General features: G+C 45.3%; 1 protein-coding gene across 1 annotated transcript in view; it reads right to left on the bottom strand.

The window, feature by feature from the left end:
- Positions 1 to 400: 400 nt before the first annotated feature.
- Positions 401 to 24885, bottom strand: part of srfa (serum response factor a) — a 209202-nt gene continuing 184717 nt past the window's right edge. Inside the window, exon 8 of the mRNA XM_068028613.1 lies at positions 401 to 661. Coding sequence (XP_067884714.1) covers positions 560 to 661 — 102 coding nt within the window. The 3' untranslated portion in view covers positions 401 to 559. The remainder of the gene's footprint in view (positions 662 to 24885) is intronic.

The following is a 24885-nucleotide window of genomic DNA, read 5'->3' as shown; positions in this document are numbered from 1 at the left end:
ATTTCAGTCCAAATATAATTGCAAAAGAACTGCTGGAGAAACAGATGTGAAAAATTAATGCCATGATATCCTGCAACTTCCAAAACTAAACCAAAGCACAGAGGTCAACAAGGGTTGGAGCCAGCATTCAGCTTATCCAAGCTCCTGTGTCTGTCCACACACACACAAACACCCCCGGCCTCAACCCCATTCAAAGTGTCACGGCTAAAAACTGAACAATTACAAAACCAGACCTATTTGTAACAAAGTGTTGATGATGACTTTGTTCCTTGAAGGGACAGGCAGAAGAGTGAACTCATGTATTCAAAGGGCTCTCACAACAGTGTTAATCTTTGGCTGGAGTATGAATGGGTCCACAGCGTGCAAATCGCTTTGAATTGTGTAAAAGATAAACCTCAGGCAGTCAAAAATTTCACATTAATTTAGAAAAAGCTCCATCCATTCTTTCTGAATAAAACGAGGGCTGAGGGAGAGGGGAGACAAAAAATAAATAAATATGGCAGTCAGTTTTCTATTTTTAAATAGATGATGCGTCTCTCGGTTCCTGGCTTACAATTGGTCATTCATTCGGTGCCAGCTTGCTGCTGTGTGTAGTTTCCAGGCTGCTCACCTGAAGCTCGGTCAGATTACCAGGACCCGACTGCTGGCCAATCACTGCCATCTGTGAAAACAAGAGGGACACAGAGTCACTGCCCGCTTGGCACTGGACACTGAGTTCACCCAACTCCCCTCCCCACTCAACACTGAGTTCACCCAATCACCCTCCCCACTTGACACTGAGTCCGTCCAATGCCCCTTCTCCTGGCTCGGCACTGGACACTGAGTTCACCCAATTCCCTGTTAATCTGTTAATTGTGTATCAATTGTTTGATCTTATGCAGGTGGAGGGTGTTAATTGGGGTCTTAGGTGAACACTTAAGAACGGACACTTACTGAGACTGGTGGGAGGGTTTGAGTGAGGAACTACATGTTTGCAATCCTTTTACTCTGCACAATACACGTGAAGCTGAGTAAAAATAAACTCCCGCATTATCCTTCTATAACAAGCTTTCTGGAATTTAACATGATAGAGAATGGCTGCCTCAAGCTGCAGGTTGGAAAATAGGAATTTTTTTTGGATAGACAGGGTGGATAGCAAGGAGCTTTTTCCCAGAGTGGGGGATTCAATTACTAGGGGTCACGAGTTCAAAGTGAGAGGGGAAAAGTTTAGGGGGGATATGCGTGGAAAGTTCTTTACGCAGAGGGTGGTGGGTGCCTGGAACGCGTTGCCAGCGGAGGTGGTAGACACGGGCACGATAGCGTCTTTTAAGATGTATCTAGACAGATACATGAATGGGCAGGAAGCAAAGAGATACAGACCTTTAGAAAATAGGCGACAGGTTTAGATAGAGGATCTGGATCGGCGCAGGCTTGGAGGGCCGAAGGGCCTGTTCCTGTGCTGTAAATTTCTTTGTTCTTTGTTCTAAAATTTCAAGGGCTATTATGGCAAAAAGCAAGTGTAAATTGTCAGGGTATGATTACCCTCCCGTGTTCTCGGAGTCTGAACCATATGACCAGTGAAAGAACGAAGTGGATTACATGGACACGGGTTACATTTCTACCAAAGAGGAAACAAGGTATGGCTTTGGCGTTGTCACTTCCTACCAAAAGTAAATTCAGAAGTAAAGTGTTTTCTGAACTGGATGCTCGTCAGTTGGATACTGATGAAGGGTTGGATCTTCTGTTAGAATTCTCGGATGAAATTTACAAGAAAGATGACCTATTGAATGCGTATGAGGCATAGTTAGACTCTGATAGATTTCGGAAAACAGATGGTTATTCAATGGATGAATTTTTTTTTATTTGTTCGGGGGATGTGGGCGTCGCTGACCAGGCCAGCATTTATTACCCATCACTAATTGACTTTGAGAAGGTGGTGGTGAGCTGCCTTCTTGAACTGCTGCAGTCCATGTGGGGTAGGTACACCCACAGTGCTAATGGGAAGGGAGTTCCAAGATTCTGACCCAGCGACAGTGAAGCAACAGCGATATAGTTCCAAATCAGGACAGTGTGTGACTTGGAGGGGAACTTGCAGGTGGTGGTGTTCCCATGCATCTGCTGCCCTTGTCCTTCTAGGTGGCAGAGGTCACAGGTTTAGAGGTTGCTGTCGAAGGAGTCTGTCTTGGTGAGTTGCTGCAGTGCATCTTGTAGATGGTACACACTGCTGCCACTGTACGCCGGTGGTGGAGGGAGTGAGTGTTTGTGGATGGGGTGCCAATGAGGCAGGTTGCTTTGTCCTGGATGGTGTCGAGCTTCTTGAGTGTTATTGGAGCTGCACCCATCCAGGCAAGTGGAGAATATTCCATCACACCCCTGACTTGTGCCTTGTAGATGGTGGGCAGGCTTTGGGGAGTCAGGAGGTGAGTTATTTGCCACAAGATTCCTAGCCTCTGAGCTGCTCTTGTAGCCACGGTATTCATATGGCTACTCCAGTTCAGTTTCTGGTCAATGGTAGCCCCGAGGATGTTGATAGTGGGGGATTCAGCGATGGTAATGCCATTGAATGTCAAGGGGAGATGGTTAGATTCTCTCTTGTTGGAGATGATCATTGCCTGGCACGAATGTTACTTGCCACTTATCAGCTCAAGCCTGGATATTGTCCTGGTCTTGCTGCATTTCTACAGGGACTGCTTCAGTATCTGAGGAGTTGAGAATGGTGCTGAATATTGTGCAATCTTCAGTGAACATCCCCACTTCTGACCTTATGATTGAAGGAAGATCATTGATGAAGTAGCTGAAGATGGTTGGGCCTAGAACACTACCCTGAGAAACTCCTGCAGTGATGTCCTGGAGCTGAGATGACTGACCTCCAACAACTACAACCATCTTCCTTTGCGCTAGGTTTGACTCCAACCAGTGGAGAGTTTTCCCCCTCATTCCCATTGACTCCAGTTTTGCTCGGGCTCCTTGATGCCATACTTGGTCAAACCCTGCCTTGATGTCAAGGGCAAGCACTCTCATCTCAGCTCTTGAGGTCAGCTCTTTTGTCCATGTTTGAACCAAGGTTGTGATGAGGTCAGGAGCTGAGTGGCCCTGGTGGAACCCAAACTGAGCGTTACTGAGCAGGTTATTGCTAAGCAAGTGCCACTTGATAGCACCGTCGACGACACCTTCCATCAATTTACTGATGATCAAGAGTAAACTGATGGGGTGGTAATTGCCCAGGTTGGATTTGTCCTGCTTTTTGTGCACAGGACACACCTGGGCAAATTTCCACATTGCTGGGTAGATGCCGGTGTTGTAGCTGTACTGGAACAGCTTGGCTAGGGGCGCAGCAAGTTCTGAAGCACAAGTCTTCAGCACTATTGCGGGAATGTTGTCAAAGTCCATAGGCTTTGCAATATCCAGTGCCTTCAACCATTTCTTGATATCATGTGGAGTGAATCAAATTAGCTGAAGTCTGGCATCTGTGATCCTGGGGACTTCAGAAGGAGGCAGAGATGGATCATCCACGCGGCACTTCTGGCTGAAGATTGTTGCAAATGCTTCAGCCTGATCTTTTGCACTGATGTGCTGGGCTCCCCCATCATTGAGGATGGGGATATTTGCCACCTCCTCCAGTTATTTGTTTAATTGCCCACCACCATTCACAGCTGGATGTGGCAGGACTGCAGAGCTTAGATCTGATCCGTTGGTTGGTGGGATCGCTTAGCTCTGTCTATTACATGCTGCTTCCGCTGTACGCCTGGTGCTGCTCCTGTCATGCCCTCCTGCACTCTTCATTGAACCAGGGTTGGTCTCCTGGCTAGATGGTACTGGTAGAGTAGGGGATATGCCAGGCCATGAGGTTACAGATTGTGGTTGAATACAATTCTGCTGCAGCTGATGGCCCACAATGCCTCATGGATGCCCAGATGCCAGATCTGTTCAAAATCCACCCCATTTAGCACGGCAGTAGTGCCACAAAACACGATGGTGCATATCCTCAATGTGAATACGGGACTTCGTCACTCCTGGCAATACTGTCATGGTCATATGCATCTGCGACAGGTTGACCGGTGAGGACGAGGTCAGGTAGGTTTTTCCCTCTTGTTGCTTTCCTCACCACCTGCCGCATATCCAGTCTAGCGGCTATGTCCTTTAGCACTCGGCCAGCTCGGTCAGGAGTAGTGCTACCGAGCCACTCTTGGACATTGAAGTCCCCCACCCAGAGTACACTCTGTGCCCTTGCTACCCTCAGTGCTTCCTCCAAGTGGTGTTCAACATGGAGAAATACTGATTCATCAGCCGAGGAGGGATGGTAGGTGGTAATCAGCAGGAGGTTTCTGTGTCCATGTTTGACCTGATGCCATGAGACTTCATGGGGTCCGGAGTCAATGTTGAGGACTCCCAGGGCAACTCCCTCCCGATTGTATACCACTGTTCCACCATCTCTGCTGTGTCTGTCCTGCTGGTGGGACAGGACATACCCAGGGATGGTGATGGTGGTTTCTGGGTATGTCTGTAAAGTATGATTCCGTGAGTATGACTATATCAGGCTGTTGCTTGACTAGTCTGTGGGACAGCTCTCCCAACTTTGGCACAATTCCCCAGATGTTAGTAAGGAGGGCTTTGCAGGGTCGACAGGACTGGGTTTGCCAGTCATTTCCGGTGCCTACGTCGATGCCGGGTGGTCCGTCCCATTTCATTCCTTTTCTTAAACTTCGTAGCGGTTTGATACAACTGAGTGGCTTGCTAGGCCATTTCAGAGTCAACCACATTGCTGTGGGTCTGGAGTTACATGTAGGCCAGACCAGGTAAGGACAGCTGATTTCCTTCCCTAAAGGACATTAGTGAATCAGATGGGCTTTTACAACAATTGACAATGGTTTCATGGTCACCATTAGACTAGCTTTTTAATTCCAGATTTATTAATTGAACTCAAATTCCACCATCTGTGGCAGTGGGATTCGAACCCATGTCCCCAGAGCATTAGCCTGGGATTCTGGGTTACCAATTTAGTGACATTGCCACCCTATCATAGACTTTAACAGACTGTATAAAAGTTTGAGGAAGTTCAATTTGGAGATCCGTGGTTCAGTGTTACCTTTTAAATTGCCAGATTGTGCTAGGGTGTCACATATGGACAGGCTCCTGGCTCTAACTGGGCTTCGGTTCTTGGACAAAGACTCCCTGTTGGATCAAATGTCTGCAGCCTTAAAGAAATTCTTATGGAAACAGTCATTTCCTGCAGCCCTGGTAGAACAAGCATGGCACTCTGCAGTGACACAAAAAATGGAGGACTCAATGTTTGCAAGTTCTCCCTGTGTCTGTGTGGGTTTCCTCCGGGTGCTCCGGTTTCCTTCCACATGCCAAAAGACTTGCAGGTTGATAGGTTAATTGGCCATTATAAATTGTCCCTAGTATAGGTAGGTGGTAGGGAAACATAGGGACAGGTGAGGATGTGGTAGGAATATGGAATTAGTGTAGGATTAGTATAAATGGGTGGTTGATGGTTGGCACAGACTCGGTGGGCCGAAATGCCTGTTTCAGTGCTGTATCTCTAAAACTAAAACTAAGATTTCAAAATGGTCCACATACTGGAAGCAGGCATTAGTACCATGGAAGAGTTAAAGACAGGAGGAATGAGGATGAAAGCACCTTTACAGTGGAAGACAGAATTGGAACAGCAATCATAGGCGAATGAATCGCAGTAATATCCAAGGAACAGTTAATAGGTGCTTCAGATATGACTCAAAGTATCATTATATGAACTAGGAGCAGGAGTAGGCCACTCAGCCCTTTGATCCTGCTCCGCCATTCAGTCAGTTCAGCCATGAACTGATTACTCCACATTTCCACCTAACCCCAATAACCTTCCACCCCCTTGCTTATCAAGAATCCATCTACCTCTGCCTCAAAAATATTCAAAGACTCTGCTTCCATCGCCTTTTGAGGAAGAGAGTTCCAAAGACTCACGACCCTCTGAGAGAAAATATTTCTCCTCATCTCTGTCTTAAATGGGCGACCCCTTATTTTTAAACAGTGACCCGTAATTCTTGATTCTCCCACAAGGGGAAACATCCTTTCCACATCCACCCTGTCAAGACCCCTCAGGATCTTATGTTTCAATCAGGTCACCTCTTACTCTTCTAAACTCCAGGGGATACAAGCCTAGCCTGTCCAATCTTTCCTCGTAAGACAGCCTGCCTATTCCAGGTTTTAGTTTAATAAACCTTCTCTGTACTGCCTCCAACGCATTTACATCCTTCCTTAAATAAGGAGACCAGTATGATACACATTATGCAATGAACTGCCCTAAGCGGAGGGCAGAGTCCTTGAAATAACACACGATGCAGAGAATTCTGAGGCAGAAGAGAAATATACTGATAATCTGAATGAATTGTACTCGTCACAAGGAGTTTTAGTCCTGTGATGAACGTGTTGGTTGCGGATTCGTTCAACTGCGCTGTACTAGATAGTGCTTCCACATTGACAGTATGTGGAACTGACTGGTTACATTGTTATCTGGATTCACTCAGTAGTGAGGATCGATGTAAGGTTAAGGAGTGTAAAAGTACTACCAGCTTTAGGTTTGGTGATGACAATACATTGAAGTCACTGAAGAGTGTAGTAATTCCTTGTAAAATAGCTGCAGTAAGCCACTTTATCAGTACTGATGTAGTCTCTAGTGAGATACCTTTACTGTTGAGTAAGTATTCAATGAAAAAGGCACAAATGAAACTTGAAATGGAGGATGATAAGGCAATTATTTTTGGAAAGTCAGTGAATTTACAGTTTACCCAGTAAGGACATTATTGTATACCCTTAACAAAATCTGATGTTTCTAGTCAGAGCGTTAAGACATATTATTGGAATTAATATTATTATTAATGGAATCAGTTGATAAGAATCCGAGAAATAAAAAGCAAATTGTTTTAAAGTTACGGACAATTTGCTCACCCCTCTTGTCCGAGATTAAAAACCCTGCTAAAGGATACAGGTGTGATTGATGAAGAGTATATAAGGAGAACAGAAGATATTAGTGAAAAGTGTGAAATCCGTAAAAAGTATCGGAGGACATCATCACATCCTATTGTCAGCCTTCCACTGGCATGTGACTTTAACGAGGCAGTTGCCATGGATTTAAATGTGTGGGACAAAGACAATAATACTTTCATGCTACATTTTATATACCTAGCAACTAGATTCAGTCTTTCTACAATAATAAATAGTCCATTACAGGCAGAGTCAGGAGAATTTATAATGGGCACAGAGAAATGGCAACGAAGCTAAATGATTACTTCACTCAGGAAGATACAAGAAATCTTCCAAAATTAGAGATCCAAGGGACTAGAGAGAGTAAGGAATTGAAGGAAATTAATATTAGTAAGGAGGTTGTATTGGAGAAATTAATGGGGCTGAAGGTTGATAAGTCCCCAGGATGTAATATTCTACATCCCAGAGTGTTGAAAGAGGTAGCTATGGAGATATTGGTTGCGTTGATCATCTTCCAAAATTCTATCGATTCTGGAACAGTTCCTGCAGGTTGGAAGGTGTAAATGTCACTTCACTATTTAAGAAGGGAGGGAGAAAGAAAACAGGGAACTACAGACCTGTTAGCCTTACATCAGTAAAAGGGAAAATGCTAGAATCTGTTCTAAAGGATGTGATAAATGGACACTTGCATGATAATGATCTGATTAGGCATAGTCAACATGGATTTGTGAATGGGAAATCATGTTTGACAAACCTGTTGGGAGTTTGTTGAGGATGTTACTAACAGAATTGACAAAGGGGAGTCGGTGGACATGGTATAATTGGATTTTCAGAAGGCTTTTGATAAAGTCCATCACAGGAGGTTAGTTAGCAAAATTAAAGCACATAGGATCGGAGGTAATATACTGGCATGGATTAAAGATTGGTTAACAGGCAGAAAACAGAGTAGAAATAAATGGGTCGCTCTTGCGTTGGCAGCACGTGACTAGTGGGGTACTTCAATGATCAGTACTTGGGCCCCAGTTGTACACAATATATATCATTGATTTGGATGTGGGGACCAAATGTAATATTTCCAAGCTCGCGGATGACACAAAACTAGGTGGGAATGTGCGTTGTGAGGAAGATGCAAAGCGGCTTCAAGAAGATTTGGACAGAATTAATGAGTGGGCAAGAACATGGCAGATGGAATATAATGTGGAAAAATGTGAGGTTCTCCACTTTGGTAGGAGGAACAGATGTGCAGAGTATTTCTTAAATGGTAAGAGATTAGAAAGTGTAGGTGCACAAAGGGACCTGGGTGTCCTCGTCAATAAGTCACTGAAAGCTAATATGCAGATGCAGCAAGCAATTAGGAAGGCTCGAGTGCAGGAAGTCTTGCTTCAATTGTACAGAACCTTGGTTAGACAGCACCTGGAGTACTGTGTGCAGTTTTGGTCCCCTTACCATAGGAAGGATATTACTGCCATCGAGGGAGTGCAACAAAGGTTCACCAGACTTGTTCCTGGGATGGCAGGACTGTCCTAAGAAGAGAGATTGGGGAAACTGGGCCTGTATTCTCTAGAGTTTTGAAGAATGAGAGTTGATCTCATTGAAAACTACAAAATACTTAAAGGGGTAGATCGGGTAGATGCAGCTAAGATGTTTCCCCTGGTTGGGGATTGTAGAACCAGGGGACACAATTTCAAAATAAGGGGGAAGCCACTTAAGATTGAGATGAGGAGAAATTTCTTTACTCAGAAGGTTGTGAATCTTTGGAATTCTCTACCCCAGAGGGCTGTGGAAGCTCAGTCATTGAGTATGTTTCAAGTAGAGGTTGACAGATTTCCAAATACCAATGACAAAGAAATATGAGGATAGTGTGGGGAAAAAGGCATTGAAGTGGATGATCAGCCATGATGTTACTGAAAGGCGATGGGCTGAATGGCCTGCCTATTCCTATGTTCCTGAGGACAAAAGGCTGATTATAGATAGAATTATGGAGAAATGGATACGGACAGGGCTTGGGGCACCAGCTAAGTTTCTGACTGATAATGGAGGGAAATTTGCCATTGACGAGTTCCAAGACATGTGTGAAACAGATTCACAGAAAGCTTAAGGCACAGAAAGAGGCCACTTAGCCCATCATGTCTGTGCCGAGTAAAAAACGATCCACCTATTCTAATCCTACCTTCCAGCATTTGGTCTGTAGCCCTGCAGATTACAGCACTTGAGGTGCATATCCAGACTCCTTTTGAATGAGTTGAGGTTCTCTGCCTCAACTGCCCTTTCAGGCAGTGAGTTCCAGACCATCACCATCCTCTGGGTGAAAAAGTCTTTCCTCATCTCCCCTCTAATTTTTCTAACAAACACTTTAAATCTATGCCCCCTCATTACTGACCCCTCTGCTAAGGTGAATAGACCCTTCACCTCCACTCTATCCAGGCCCCTCAAAATTTTGTACATTTCAATCAGATCTCCCCTCAGCCTTCTCTGTTCCAAGTAGAACCCCATCCTATCCAATCTTTCCTCATACATTTTTCACACATGCATTTTTCCAGTCCTGGCAACATCCTCGTAAATCTCCTCAGTACCCTCTCCAGTGCAATAACATCCTTTCTGTAATGAGGTGACCAGAACTGCACACAGTATTCAAGTTGTGGCCACAACCTATGAGTTATACAGTTCCAGCATAACCTCCCTGCTCTTGTATTCTATACCTCGGCTAATAAAGGAAAGGATTCCATATGCCTTCTTAACCACCTTATTGACCTGTCCTGCTACCTTCAGGGATCTGTGGACATTCACTCAAAGGTCCCTCACTTCCTCTACACGTCTCAGTATTTTCCCATTAATTGTGTATTCCTTTGCCTTGTTTGACCTCCCCAAATGCATCACCTCACACTTCTCCAGGTTGAATTCCATTTGCCACTTTTCTGCCCATCTGACCAGTCCATCAATATCTTCCTGCAGCTTACAGCTATCCTCCTCGCTATCGACCACACGGCCAATCTTTGTGTCGTCTGCAAACTTCTTGATCATGCCCCCTGCATTTACGTCCAAATTGTTTATACCACAAAAAGCAAGGGACCCATTACTGAGCCCTGCGGAACGCCACTAGAAACAGCCCTCCAGTCGCTAAAACAATTGCCCTTTGCTTCCTGCGACTGATCCAATTTTGTATCCACCTTGCTGTATTTCCTTGGATTCCATGGGATTTTTTTAAAAACAGTTTGCCATGTGGGACCTTGTCAAAAGCCTTGCTAAAATCTATGTAGATCACACCAACTGCACTACCCTCATCTATCTTGTTACTACTTCAAAAAATTCGATCAAGTTGATCAACAAGATCTTCCCTTAACAAATCCATGCTGACTATCCTTGATTACCCTGTGCCTTTCTAAGTGACAGTTTATCCTGTCTCTCAGAATAGATTTCAATAATTTGCCCACTACTGAGGTTAGACTGACTGGCCTGTAATTATTCGGTCGATCCCTTGCTCGCTTTTTAAACAGAGGTACAACGTTAGCAGTTCTCCAATCCTCCGCACCACCCCTACCTCCAGCGAGGACTGGAAAATGATGGTCAGACCTTCTGTTATTTCCTCTCTTGCTTCTTTTAACAGCCTGGGGTACATTTCATCTGACCCTGGTGATTTATCAACTTTCAAGGATGCTAATCCCATTAATACTTCCTCTCTCCCTATGTTTATCACATCCAACACTTCACATTCCTCCTCCTGAACTACAATATCTGTATTGTCCCCCTCTTTTGTGAAGACAAACGCAAAGTATTCATTAAGAACAATACCAACATCTTTCGCCCCTACATATAGGTTATCTTTTTGGTCTTTTATGGGCCCGACTCTCTCCTTAGTTATCCTCTTACTCTTAATGTATTGATAAAACATCTTTGGGTTCACCTTGATTTTGTTTGCCAATATTCTTTCATGCCCTCTCTTTGCTTTCCTAATGTCCTTTTTGATTTCACCCCTCCACTTTCTATACTCCTCTCGGCTTTCTGTAGTATTGAGTTCTCAGTGTCGACATAAGCTTTTCGGTCTTATCTTACCCTATAGGCTCTTTGACATCCATGGAGCTCTAGATTTGGCCATCTCACCCTTTTTCTTTGTGGGAACATGTTTACCCTGAACCCCTTGAATCTCTCCTTAGAATGCCTCCCACTGCTCTGTCACTGATTTACCTTCAAGTTGCTGTTTCCGTCCACTTGTGCTAAATCACTCCTCAGTTTAGTAAAATTGGCCTTACCCCAATTGAGAACTCTAACTCCTGTTCTATCTCTGTCCTCTTCCATAATTATGTTAAAACTAACTGAATTATGATCACTACTACCAAAATACTCTCCCACTGCCACTCCTTCTACCTGCCCATCTTCATTTCCTGAAACTAAATCTAAAACTGTGCCCTCTTTTGTTGGACTTGCTACATACTGGACAAAAGGTTCTCCTGAATGGTCCTCAAGAATTCTGCTCCCTCAATTCCTTTCACACTAAAACTATCCCAGTTAATATTGGGGTTGTTAAAATCCCCTCCTATTACTGCTCTATTGTTCTTGCACTTCTCAGAGATTTGCCTACATACCTGCTCTTCTATCTCCCTCTGACTGTTTGGGGTCTATAGTACACTCCCAGCAGTGTAATTACCCCTTTTTAGTTCCTTAGCTCAATCCATATGGCCTCGTTTGATGAACCTTCCATTATCCCTCCTCACAGCTGTAATAGTTTCCTTGACCAAAAATGCCACTCCCCCTCCTTTCTTATCCCCCTCCCTATCACATCTGAAAATCCTGTAACCAGGAACGTGAGCTGCCATTCCTGTCCCTCCTTAAGCCATGTTTCTGTAATAGCTATGATATACTGCCATGTGTCTATCTGTGCCCTCAGCTCATCTGCATTTGCTATACTCCTTGCATTGAAATAGATACCGTTGAGCACTGCCAAACTCTATTTTATAACCCTTGTCTCCTCTGTCTTCCACACTCATCCGTTAATCTTCTGCCTCCCATTTTCATTTCTGATTTTGTCCCAACTGAGTCCACCCTCAGGTCCCCAACCCTCTGCCAATCTAGTTTAAACCTTCCCCAACAGCACTAGCAAAACATCCCGCAAGGAACTCAGTCCCGGTTCTGTTCCGGCCTGTACAGGTCCCATCTCCCCCAGAGCTGGTCCCAATGTCCCAGGAATATAAAGCCCTCCCTCCTGCACCATCTTTCCAGCCACACATTCATCTGTCTTATCCTTCTATTCCGATACTCACTTGCACATGGCACTGGGAGTAATCCAGAGATTACTACTTTTGAGTTCCTACTTGCTAATTTCTTAACTAGCTCCCTAAATTCTGACAGCCGGACCACATCCCTCTTTCTACCTATATCGTTAGTTCCGATGTGGACCATGACTGCTGGCTGTTCACCCTCCCCCTTCAGGATGTTCTGCAGCCGCTCAGTAACATCTTGGCACCAGGGAGGCAACACACCATCCTGGATTCACGTCTGCTGCCACAGAAATGCCTATCTGTTCCCTGACTATTGAATCACTTGTTATTATGGATCTTCCAGGCTTCCCTGTACCCCACTGTGCAGCTGACCCACCCGCAGTGCTATGGACTTGGCTCTGGCTGCACTCCCCAGATGAAGCATCACTTTCCTCAGTATTCAGAACTGAATACCTGTTGGAGAGTGAGATGCACTCAGGGGTTTCCTGCACTACCTGCCTGATTCTTTTTGACTGCCTAGAAGTCACCTATTCCCTCTCTCCCTGCATACTCTTAAGCTGTGAGGTGACCACATCTATAAACATGCTTTCCACGTAGCTCTCATCCTCATGAATGCACCGCAGTGTTGCCAGCTGCTGCTCTCGTTCCAAAACCTGGAGCTCAAGCTGCTGCAATTGACAACACTTCCTGTACAAATGGTTCTCCAGGATAGGGGAAGTATCCTGGAGCTCTCACATAGCAAAGGAGGTGCACTCTCGAGATTGAAGCACCCCTGCCATTCCTTGATTTATTAGTTGACCCTTTGCTATTGCTAAAAAAAACCTAATCAATACTACAACACCTTAGAATTATTAATAAAACCACACTAGTACTGATAAATCCTACTAAAAATCAATACAGCTCATTAGTTAAAATAAACCTTACCTCACCAGCTACTCATTTGTTCCTTATTATTAATACTTAAATTTTTAGTCTTTATTAGTCTGCCAGTAGTTGAGATGCTATAACCCAGCTATTTATACCCGCACCCGAACAGTAGTGTACTAACCTGGCTATTTACTGATACTCCCGAACAGCAGTTACTCACCAACCAATCACCTTGCAGCTTCCCTGTGATTTCAGTGTTCCCTTTGTTTACAAACTCCGGTGCTCCTGGACTCCTCTCCCGGAAAGTAAGTGCTGTGAACCACGATCCTTGGGCTGTATTTATCGGCTCCCCGCTCCGTGTTCCTCCCACCGGTCCGCTCCTCTCCCAGAAGGTAGTGCTCTAGGCCGTTGATCCTCGGGCTGTATTTACCACCTCCCCACTCAGTGTTCCTCCCGCCGGTCCGCCCCTCTCCACTGCTCTAGGCCGTGATCCTTGGGCTGTATTTATCGGCTCCCTGCTCCGTGTTCCTCCCACCGGTCCGCTCCTCTCCTGGAAGGTAAATGCTCTAGGCCGTGATCCTTGGGCTGTATTTATCGGCTCCCCGCTCCACGTTCCTCCCACCGGTCCGCTCCTCTCCCGGAAGGTAAATGCTCTAGGCCGTGATCCTTGGGCTGTATTTATCGGCTCCCCGCTCCGTGTTCCTCCCACCGGTCCGCTCCTCTCCCGGAAGGTAAATGCTCTAGGCCGTGATCCTTGGGCTGTATTTATCGGCTCCCCACTCAGTGTTCCTCCCGCCGGTCCGTCCCTCTCCACTGCTCTAGGCCGTGATCCTTGGGCTGTATTTATCGGCTCCCCGCTCCTCTCCCGGAAGGTAAATGCTCTAGGCCGTGATCCTTGGGTTGTATTTATCGGCTCCCCGCACCGTGTTCCTCCCGCTGGTCCGCTCCTCTCCACTGCTCTCCCGGAAGGTAAGTGCACTCATGAACATTATAGTTATGAATACTGCAGCTGAATACTACAGTGTGCTCTGTAAAAGGAATCATGCAGTGGTTGATGAAATGCTGCTTAAAAATCTTAGCTGACCAGCCAAACTGCAAGTTGACAAGTGCCCTGGCATGGGCGGTTCATGTGAAGAATTTGCTTCAGATGGTTGGAGGATATAGTCCTTATCAATTGGTCTATGGGTGGAATCCCAAATTGCCTTCTCTACTGTGCGACAGTCCTCCTGCTCCAGGTACTACAATTAGTTCATTTTTTTTCTACACATTTGATGCTTTACATGCAGGAAGATGGGCTTTCATCAAGGCTGAGGTCTCTGAGAAAATTTGCAGAGCTCTGAGGCATTGTATAAGGCCATCTGAGATGGAATTTACTTCAGGAGATTTGATGTATTATAAAAGAGAGGGCTACAGGGAATGGAAGTGACCTGGTAAGGTAATTAGTCGTGAAAATAAGGCTGGAGTTATCAAGCATGGAAATCAAACTGTTAAAGTTCATTCCTTGTGACTGATTGGGGTTGATTACTAAATCTCAGAATCTGAGCAGCTGATAGAGGGAAACGATGCAATTTGTATCTCAAATACTCATGTGTTTTGTGATGAAGGTCCTGAGGAACAGAATGAGGTAGATCAAGAGTTGGATAGTAATGTGACCAATCATGATGCTCAGGAAAGAGTTATTGCATCCAAAGGCCAATTGCCCCGTGTAGATACTCGGGTAACATATATTCCAGAGGGGTCTAATAAATCTACAGGCAAGTTTAAATATTGGTTAAATGATCAAGATGATGGCCAAGAAGCCAGAGCCATAGACTGGCAGAGTGGGGTGAAAGAGTGGAGGGTAAGAAAGTGCAATGCAAACTTTGATAGAGGGTCTGGCAGCGACTCTTGTGTAAGGATGCGATCATCTACTGGAGAAAGAGCCTTCAATAAAGGGCGAGGGAGATCTTCTAGCAGAAGTTCCGAAAGACATCAAAGTGCTAATAGAGGCCGTAGTTTGAACAGATTCCACGATGAAATAAAGACGAGAGAGTAAAGCCAGGCTCGGGTATAAAATTAATGCCTGACCCAACCACAGCCAACCCTATTCCGACCTGGGACCGGCAGTCCTTCAATTTTCTTTTCATGTCCCCAAGTGTTGGACACAGAATATAGACCTGACCCCACCTGAACGAGACCCCGAGTGTTGGACACAGAATATAGACCCGACCCAACCTGAACCCGAGTGTTGGACTCAGAATTTAGACCTGACCCAACCTGAACTCGATCCCGAATGTTGGACACAGAATATAGACCTGACCCGACCCGAACCCGAGTGTTGGACACAGAATATAGACCTGACCCGAACCCGAGTGTTGGACACAGAATATAGACCTGACCCGAACCCGAGTGTTGGACACAGAATATAGACCTGATCCGAACCCGAGTGTTGGACACAGAATATAGACCTGACCCGAACCAGAGTGTTGGACACAGAATATAGACCTGACCCGAACCCGAGTGTTGGACACAGAATATAGACCTGACCCGACCCGAACCCGACCCCGGGTGCTGGACATAGAATATCGACTTGACCCGACCCGAATCCGACACATATAGTTGGGTTTGGTCGGGAAGCCAGGTTTAATTAGAGGGCAGGCTCAGAATAGAACGAGAAGCAGAAGTCCTCATGATCTTGAAGTTTTAGTGGCTGCCAATAAACTTGAGGATAAACTAAGTGAAGCAAAACATAAAGAATTAGAGAGTTGGAGAGAGTTTGGAGTTTATTCTGAGGTAGTAGATAGGGGACAACCAGCCTTGTCACATGGATGGATTTGTACTGAAATAGTCCTTCTCGATGGAACTTATGAGGCTAAAATGAGGTTAGTTGCAAGGGGATTTGAAGAGTGACTGGGTAATACCGATGTTAGAGTGGACTCTCCCACAGCTGGAAAAGTAATCTTGAAAATCTTTTTGACTCTTTTGGCCACATATCCATGGGAATATAGATCCATTGACATAAAAGCTGCATTTCTACAAGGTGATACTTTTCAGAGAAGTGTATCTAAGGCCACCTAAAGAGGCAGCAAATGCAGAAGGATGTTTCCAGGGTGTGGTATTTCTCGATGGGATCTGTTTTGTTGAAAATTGGTTGTGTTCAACTAAAAGCAGATCCTGCAATGTTTTATTGATATCATAAAGGGAAATTTTCAGGCATCTTCATGATGCACGTTGATGATTTCTTACAGGGTGGTACTGCAGATTTTGAGAAATATGTTATTAATAAGATTAGGGCAGAATTTAAGATTGGGAGTCAGGCTTGTGGGGCCTTTAGATATTAAGCAGACCAAGTCTGGAAAAACTTTAAATCAACAATCCTATTTCGAGAGTGTTACTCCCATGCCGGTTAATCGTGCTAGGTCATCACAGAAAGCTGATGATCAATCTAAAGCAGAGACTGAGCAATTGCGAAGCCTGGTGGGTCAATTAAACTGGCTGTGCTCTCAGACTGGGACCTGTTGTTAGTTTTGATGTGCTGGAGTTAAGTACGATGATGAAACATCCAAAAGTTGAGAATGATATAAGGGCAAATAAAACGTTGAAAAAAACTAAATCTGGAGAAATATGTACTGAAGTTCCCATCCTTATGTGACCCAAAGAACATGAAGCTAATAATTTTTAGTGATGCTTCACATGCTAATCTTGCAGATGGGTATTCGAGTGCAGCTGGCTTCATAATATTTCTGATGGAGGAAAATGGGAAATGTTGACCTTTAGCTTGGGAGGCTAAGAAAATAAAATGGGTCATTAAAAGCACGTTAGCCGTGAAAAAACTGGGTCTTGTGGAGGCAGTGGATATGGGGTTCTATTTGTCAAATATTTTGGGTGAAATTCTGAACAAGGGACATACTGAAGATAGGATACCCATTGAATGTTATGTGGATAATTGTTCTTTGTGGGACAATGTACACTTTACAAAAAGTGTGATTGAAAAAAGACTACGTATTGACCTTGCTGGATTGAAACAAGTGCTAGAGAGAAAGGAAATCTCCATCTTTGCTGCATCCGGAGAATCCTTGGCATCAGGCAGCAGGACCGTATCTCCAACACAGAAGTCCTCGAGGCGGCCAACATCCCCAGCATATACACCGTACTGAGCCAGCAGCGCTTGAGATGGCTTGGCCATGTGAGCCGCATGGAAGATGGCAGGATCCCCAAGGATGCATTGTACAGCGAGCTCGTCACTGGTATCAGACCCACCGGCCGTCCATGTCTCCGCTTTAAAGACGTCTGCAAAGGCGACATGAAGTCCTGTGACATTGATCACAAGTTGTGGGAGTCAGTTGCCAGTGATCGCCAGAGCTGGCGGACAGCCATAAAGACGGGGCTAAAGTGTGGCGAGTCGAAGAGAATTAGCAGTTGGCAGGAAAAGAGACAGAAGCGCAATGAGAGAGCCAACTGTGTAACAGCCCCAACAACCAATTTTATCTGCAGCGCCTGTGGAAGAGTCTGTCACTCTAGAATTGGCCTTTATAGCCACTCCAGGCACTGCGCCACACACCACTGACCACCTCCAGGCGCTTACCCATTGTCTCGCGAGATAAGGAGGCCAAAGAAAGAAAGAGATTAGACAAGCATGTAGGAAAGGCAGAGCTGTTTTAAGTGGGGGGGGGGGGGGCGCTGGTTAACTTTGATATAAGCAGACAAGCACATCAGAAAGGTAGGGAATTTCTTGAGTATGGCTGAGATAGTTTGTGCAACAACAGGTCCGAATACTCTTTGCACACAAAGGGTGGGAGACGGCCTCCATCTGTGCCGTAATGACTCTAAGTTTGAAACTCTGTTCTGCAAACGGCAATTGATGCTGGATCAATTGTTAATCTGAAATTGACCGTTTTTTTGTTAACCAAGGTATGAAGGGATATGGGGAAAAGGCCGGTATATGTATACCGTTTTGGATACGGTTGAGGGGGGTGGGGGGGACCTACCAGAGGAAAGCCCCAGTGGCCAGGTCTCTAGCACTGAGCCTGGCTCAGAAGGGAAGGGGGGAGAATAGGAGAGCGATAGTGATAGGAGATTCAATGGTTAGAGGAACAGATATGAGATTCTGTGGTCGTGAACGAGACTCCCGGATGGTATGTTGCCTCGGATCGAGTCCACAGGATTCTTAAGGGGGAGGGGGAGCAGCCAGAGGTCGTGGTACATATCAGTACCTATGACATAGCTAGGAAAAGGGATGAGGACCTGAAAAGCGAATATAGGGAGTTAGGTTGGAAGCTGAAAGGCAGGACGAGCAGAGTAGTAATCTCAGGATTGATACCGGTGCCACGTGCTAGTGAGGCTAGAAACAGAGAGCGAGTGCAGCTGAACACGTGGCTACAGAGCAGGTGTAGGAGGGAGGGATTCAGATATGTGGATCATTGGGATACCTTCTGGTGAAGGTGGGACCTGTACAAGAAGGACGGGTTGCATCTGAACTGGAGGGGCACCAATATCCTGGGCGGGAGGTTTGCTAGAGCTCTTCGGGAGGGTTTAAACTAGTTTGGCAGGGGGATGGGAACCGGAGCTACGGATCAGTGGATGGGGTAGCTGTTGAACAGGCAGATACAGAGTGCAGAGAGTCTGTGAGGAAGGTTAGACAGTTGACAGGGCAAAGTTGCAGCCAGTATGATGGGTTGAAGTGTGACTATTTTAACGCAAGAAGTGTCAGGAATAAGGGTGATGAACTTAGAGCATGGATCAGTACTTGGAGCTACGATGTTGTGGCCATTACGGAGACTTGGATATCACAGGGGCAGGAATGGATGTTGGATGTTCCGGGGTTTAGATGTTTCAAAAGGAATAGGGAGGGAGGTAAAAGAGGTGGGGGAGTGACATTGCTAATCAGGGATAGTATCACAGCTGCAGAAAGGGAGGTCGTCGAGGAGGGTTTGTCCACTGAGTCATTATGGGTGGAAGTCAGAAACAGGAAAGGAGCAGTCACTTTATTGGGAGTTTTCTATAGACCCCCCAATAGCAACAGAGACACGGAGGAACAGATTGGGAGGCAGATTTTGGAAAGGTGCAGAAGTAACAGGGTTGTTGTCATGGGTGACTTCAACTTCCCTAATATTGATTGGAACCTCCGTAGTGCAAATAGTTTGGATGGAGCAGTTTTTGTCAGGTGTGTCCAGGAAGGTTTCCTGACTCAATATGTAGATAGGCCGACTAGAGGGGAGACTATGTTGGACTTGGTGCTTGGCAACGAACCAGGCCAGGTGGCAGATCTCTCGGTGGGAGAGCATTTCGGTGATAGTGATCACAACTCCCTGACCTTTACTATAGTCATGGAGAGGGATAGGAGCAGACGGGATGGGAAAATATTTAATTGGGGGAGGGGGAATTACAATGCTATTAGGCAGGAACTAGGGAGCTTAAATTGGGAACAGATGTTCTCAGGGAAATGCACGACAGAAATGTGGAGGTTGTTTAGGGAGCACTTGCTGCGACTGCTGGATAGGTTTGTCCTGATGAGGCAGGGAAGGGATGGTAGGGTGAAGGAACCTTGGATGACAAGAGATGTGGAACAGCTAGTCAAGAGGAAGAAGGAAGCTTACTTAAGGTTGAGGAAGCAAGGATCAGACAGGGCTCTAGAGGGTTACAAGGTAGCCAGGAAGGAACTGAAGAATGGACTTAGGAGAGCTAGAAGGGGACATGAAAAAGTCTTGGCGGGTAGGATTAAGGAAAATCCCAAGGCGTTCTACACTTATGTGAGGAACAAGAGGATGGCCAGAGTGAGTGTAGGGCTGATCAGGGATAGTTGAGGGAACTTGTGCCTGGAGTCGGAGGAGATAGGGGAGGTCCTAAATGAATACTTTGCTTCAGTATTCACTAGTGAGAGGGACCTGGTCGTTTGTGAGGACAGCGTGGAACAGGCTGATATGCTCGAACAGGTTGAGGTTAAGAGGGAGGATGTGCTGGAAATTTTGAATGATATGAGGCCAGATAAGTCCCCGGGGACAGATGGGATATACCCAAGGATATTACGGGAAGCGAGGGAAGAGATTGCTGCGCCTTTGGCGATGATCTTTGCATCTTCACTGTCTACTGGAGTAGTACCAGATGATTGGAGGGTGGCAAATGTTGTTCCCTTGTTCAAGAAAGGGAATAGGGATAACCCTGGGAATTATAGACCAGTCAGTCTGACGTCGGTAGTGGGCAAATTATTGGAGAGGATTCTGAGAGACAGGATTTATGATTATTTGGAAAAGCATGGTTTGTTTAGAGACAGTCAGCATGGCTTTGTGAGGGGCAGGTCATGCCTCACAAGCCTTATTGAATTCTTTGAAGATGTGACAAAACACATTGATGAAGGAAGAGCAGTGGATGTGGTGTATATGCATTTTAGCAAGGCGTTTGATAAGGTTCCACATGGTAGGCTCATTCAGAAAGTAAGGAGGCATGGGATTCAGGGAAAGTTGGCTGTCTGGATACAAAATTGGCTGGCCCATAGAAGACAGAGGGTGGTAGTAGATGGAAAGTATTCAGCATGGAGCTCGGTGACCAGTGGTGTTCCACAAGGATCTGTTCTGGGACCTCTGCTCTTTGTGATTTTTATAAATGCCTTGGATGAGGAAGTGGAAGACTGGGTTAGCAAGTTTGCCGATGACACGAAGGTTGCTGGAGTTGTGGATAGTGTGGAAGGCTGTTGTAGGTTGCAACGGGACATTGACAGGATGCAGAGCTGGGCTGAGAAGTGGCAGATGGAGTTCAACCTGGAAAAGTGTGAAGTGATTCATTTTGGAAGGTCGAATTTGAATGCGGAATACAGGCTTAAAGACAGGATTCTTGGCAGTGTGGAGGAACAGAGGGATCTTGGGGTCCATGTCCATAGATCACTCAAAGTTGCCACCCAAGTTGATAAGGTTGTTAAGAAAGCGTATGGTGTGTTGGCTTTCATTAACAGGGGGTTGAGTTTAAGAGCCGCGAGGTTATGCTGCAGCTCTATAAAGCCCTGGTTAGACCACACTTGGAATATTGTGTTCAGTTCTGGTCGCCTCATTATAGGAAGGATGTGGAAGGTTTAGAGAGGGTGCAGAGATGATTTACCAGGATGCTGCCTGGACTGGAGGGCATGTCCTACGAAGAAAGATTGAGGGAGCTAGGGCTTTTCTCATTGGAGTGAAGAAGGATGAGAGGTGACTTGATAGAGGGGTACAAGATGATGAGAAGCATAGATAGAGTGGATAGCCAGAGACTTTTTCCCAGGGTGGAAAGGGCTATCAGCAGGGGGCATAATTTTAAGGTGATTGGAGGAAGGTTTCAGGGAGATGTCAGAGGTAGGTTCTTTACACAGAGAGTGGTGGGTGCGTGGAATGCACTGCCAGCGGTGGTAGTAGAAGCCGATACATTAGGGACATTTAAGTGACTCTTGGATAGGTACATGGATGATCGTAGAATGAAGGGTATGTAGTTAGTTTGATCTTAGCGTAGGTTAAAGGTTCGGCACAACATCGTGGGCCAAAGGGCCTGTACTGAGCTGTTCTGTTCTATGTTCTAAATCAGCCATGATCTCATTGAATGGTGGAACAGGCTTGAGGGGCTGAATGGTCTCCGCCTGTTCGTATATCTGTCACACTGAGGATATCCAGTATTTTCTGTTTCAGATTTCCAGCATCAGCAGTATGTGCTTTTGCACCACTGTTTATTTGTCATTTTACCTGCTAACAGTTTTGATCTTGTCAATCTCTCACGCATTCACCCTGTTAAAGTGAGCCTGACCAAAATCTCAAAGCTTAGTGACTCCTTTCCAAACCGAACACTGAATTAGATCATATTCTGATCACTGTTAGATAAATGTTCCCTGATTGTGAGATACCTAACTAAGTCGAGCTCATTATGAAATCTAGTATGGCCTGCCCTCTTGCTGTTTCAGGAATACATTGTTCCAGAAAACGGTCCGCTCCTCTCCCTACCCTCGCTCAGTGCTGAACACTGCGGTTAAATTGTGCTCAATCACCCCCTCCACCATTAACAGTTTCTTCACCAGCTGCTGTAGAGATGCCAATGCTAGCAGATAGAAGTTCAGCCATGCTGTATTAACTGTAGGCAATAAAAACAGGAAGTGCTGGAAATGTTCAGCAGGTCTGGCAGCATCTATGGAGAGAGAAGCAGAGTGTACGTTTCATGTCAGTGACCTACTGATGAAAAGGCCACTGACCTGAAATGTTAACTCTGCTTCTCTCTACATAGCTGCTGCCACACCTGTTGAGTATTTCAGCATCCACAGTATTTTGCTTTTATTTAACTATAAGCACCCCAGGCCTGGTGAGGAATCATGCAGGCAGAACACAGTTACTCTGCCTGAAAATACTCCAAAATCCCAACAATATCAGTGTGGCTTTCTCTCCATCCCATCCCCTCTGCACGAGATTATCAATTCAGCATCACGTTAGGAACACTCTTATACGATGAATGCATATGATCTGAGCATGGGTCGACACTGTTCAAACACATTTTACATAGAACACTCACACACCGAAATACTGATCTCGTCATTCCGATCGAGATTTAAATCCAGGTCCCAGAAGTGAAGTTCTCAATATATCACTTAAAAATCAAAGATACCAGACAATATGTATCTGTCTCCCCGAGAGAAGAGACAGAGATACCAGACAATATATATGTCTCCCCGAGGGAGGAGACAAAGATACCAGACAATATATATCTATCTCAAAAAACAAAAAGTGCTGGAATTACTCAGCAGGTCTGGCAGCATCTGTGGAGAAAGAAGCAGAGTTAACGTTTCAGGTCAGTGACCCTTCATCAGAACTGGCAAAGGTTATAAATTTAATAGGTTTTAAGTAAATAAAGTGGGGCTGGGGCAAAAGGGAAGGCGTTGACGGGCCAAAGGGTCACAGAGAATAGCTGACAAGGAAGTCATGGGGCACAGGCAAAGAGTGTGTTAGTAGTGTGTTGAAAGACAAAGCGTTAGTGCAGAGACAAATTAAATGACAGAATAATGAAAGCCCCAGCCAAAAGCACAAACATGAAAAAAAAGTGGGCAGGCACATGGAAAAAAAAAAATTGAATCATGAAACAAACATAAAATAAAATAAAAAATAAAACTAAAAATAAAAAAGGGGGCCAGTCATGCTCTGAAATTATTGAACTCAATGTTCGGTCCAGCAGGCTGTAGTGTGCCTAATTGTAATTCTAATGAGATGCTGTTCCTTGAGCTTGCATTGATGTTCACTGGAACACTGCAGCAATCCCAGGACAGAGATGTGAGCATGAGAGCAGAGGGGGGGGGGGGGGGGGGGGGGCGGTGTTGAAATGCCAGCAACCGGAAGCTCAGGGTCCTGCTTTCGGATTGAGCCGAGCTGTTCCACAAAGCGGTGACCCAATCTGAGTTTGGTCTCCCCAGTGTAGAGGAGACCACATTGTGAGCAGCGAATACAGTATACTACATTGAAGGAAGTACAAGTAAATCACTGCTTCACCTGAAAGGAGAGTTTGGGGCCTTGGATAGTGAGGAGAGAGGAGGTAAATGGGCAGGTATTACACCTCCTGCGATTGCAGGGGAAGGTGCCGTGGGAAGGGGACGAGGTGTCGGGTGTATTGGAGGAGTGAACCAGGGAACTGTGGAGGGAAAGATCTCTCCACAATGCTGATTTTAGTTCCTTTCATCATTCAACTTTTTTTTTCCATGTGCCTGCCCACAGTTGTTTTTTCATGCTTGTGCTTTTGGCCAGAGCTTTCATTATTCTGTCATTTAAAACCCTCTCTACACTAACGCAATGTCTTTCAGCAAACCATTAACACACTCTTCATCTTTGCACCATGACCACCTTGTCAGTTATTCTTTGTGACCCTCTGTTCGAGCAACACCTTTTCTTTTGTTCTCTAATGCCACAAGCTCGCTTTATTTGCTTAAAACCTTTTCTAAACTACATTTCTAACCTTTGCCAGTCCCGATGAAGGGTCACTGACCTGAAACGTTAACTCTGCTTCTCTCTCCACAGATGCTGCCAGACCTGCTGAGTATTTCCAGCATTTCTTGCATTTATTTCGTATTTCCAGCATCTGCAATATTTTTCTTATATTATAATTTATATCTGTCTCTGAGGGAGGAGACAGACAAACCAGACATGATATATCTGTCTCCCTAAGAGAAGAGACAGACATACCAGACATTATATATCTGTCTCCCTGAGAGAAGAGACAGACATACCAGACATTATATATCTGTCTCCGAGAGAAGAGACAGACATACCAGACATGATATATCTGTCTCCCTAAGAGAACAGACAGACATACCAGACATTATATATCTGTCTCCCTGAGAGAAGAGACAGACATACCAGACATGATATATCTGTCTCCCTAAGAGAACAGACAGACATACCAGACATTATATATCTGTCTCCCTGAGAGAAGAGACAGACATACCAGACATTATATATCTGTCTCTCTGAGGGAGGAGACAGACATACCAGACATGATATATCTGTCTCCCTAAGAGAAGAGACAGAGATACCAGACATTATATATCTGTCTCCCTAAGAGAAGAGACAGACATACCAGACATTATATATCTGTCTCCCTAAGAGAAGAGACAGAGATACCAGACATTATATATCTGTCTCTCTGAGGGAGGAGACAGACATACCAGACATTATATATCTGTCTCCCTAAGAGAAGAGACAGACATACCAGACATTATATATCTGTCTCCCTAAGAGAAGAGACAGACATACCAGACATTATATATCTGTCTCCCTGAGAGAAGAGACAGACACACCAGACATTATATATCTGTCTCTGAGGGAGGAGACAGACATACCAGACATTATATATCTGTCTCCCTAAGAGAAGAGACAGAGATACC

The sequence above is a fragment of the Heterodontus francisci genome, chromosome 3 (assembly GCF_036365525.1).
Source record: "Heterodontus francisci isolate sHetFra1 chromosome 3, sHetFra1.hap1, whole genome shotgun sequence".
In the NCBI taxonomy this organism is placed as follows: domain Eukaryota; kingdom Metazoa; phylum Chordata; class Chondrichthyes; order Heterodontiformes; family Heterodontidae; genus Heterodontus; species Heterodontus francisci.
Note: the sequence above shows the minus strand (reverse complement) of the source record. Positions and strands in the feature narration are given on the sequence as shown.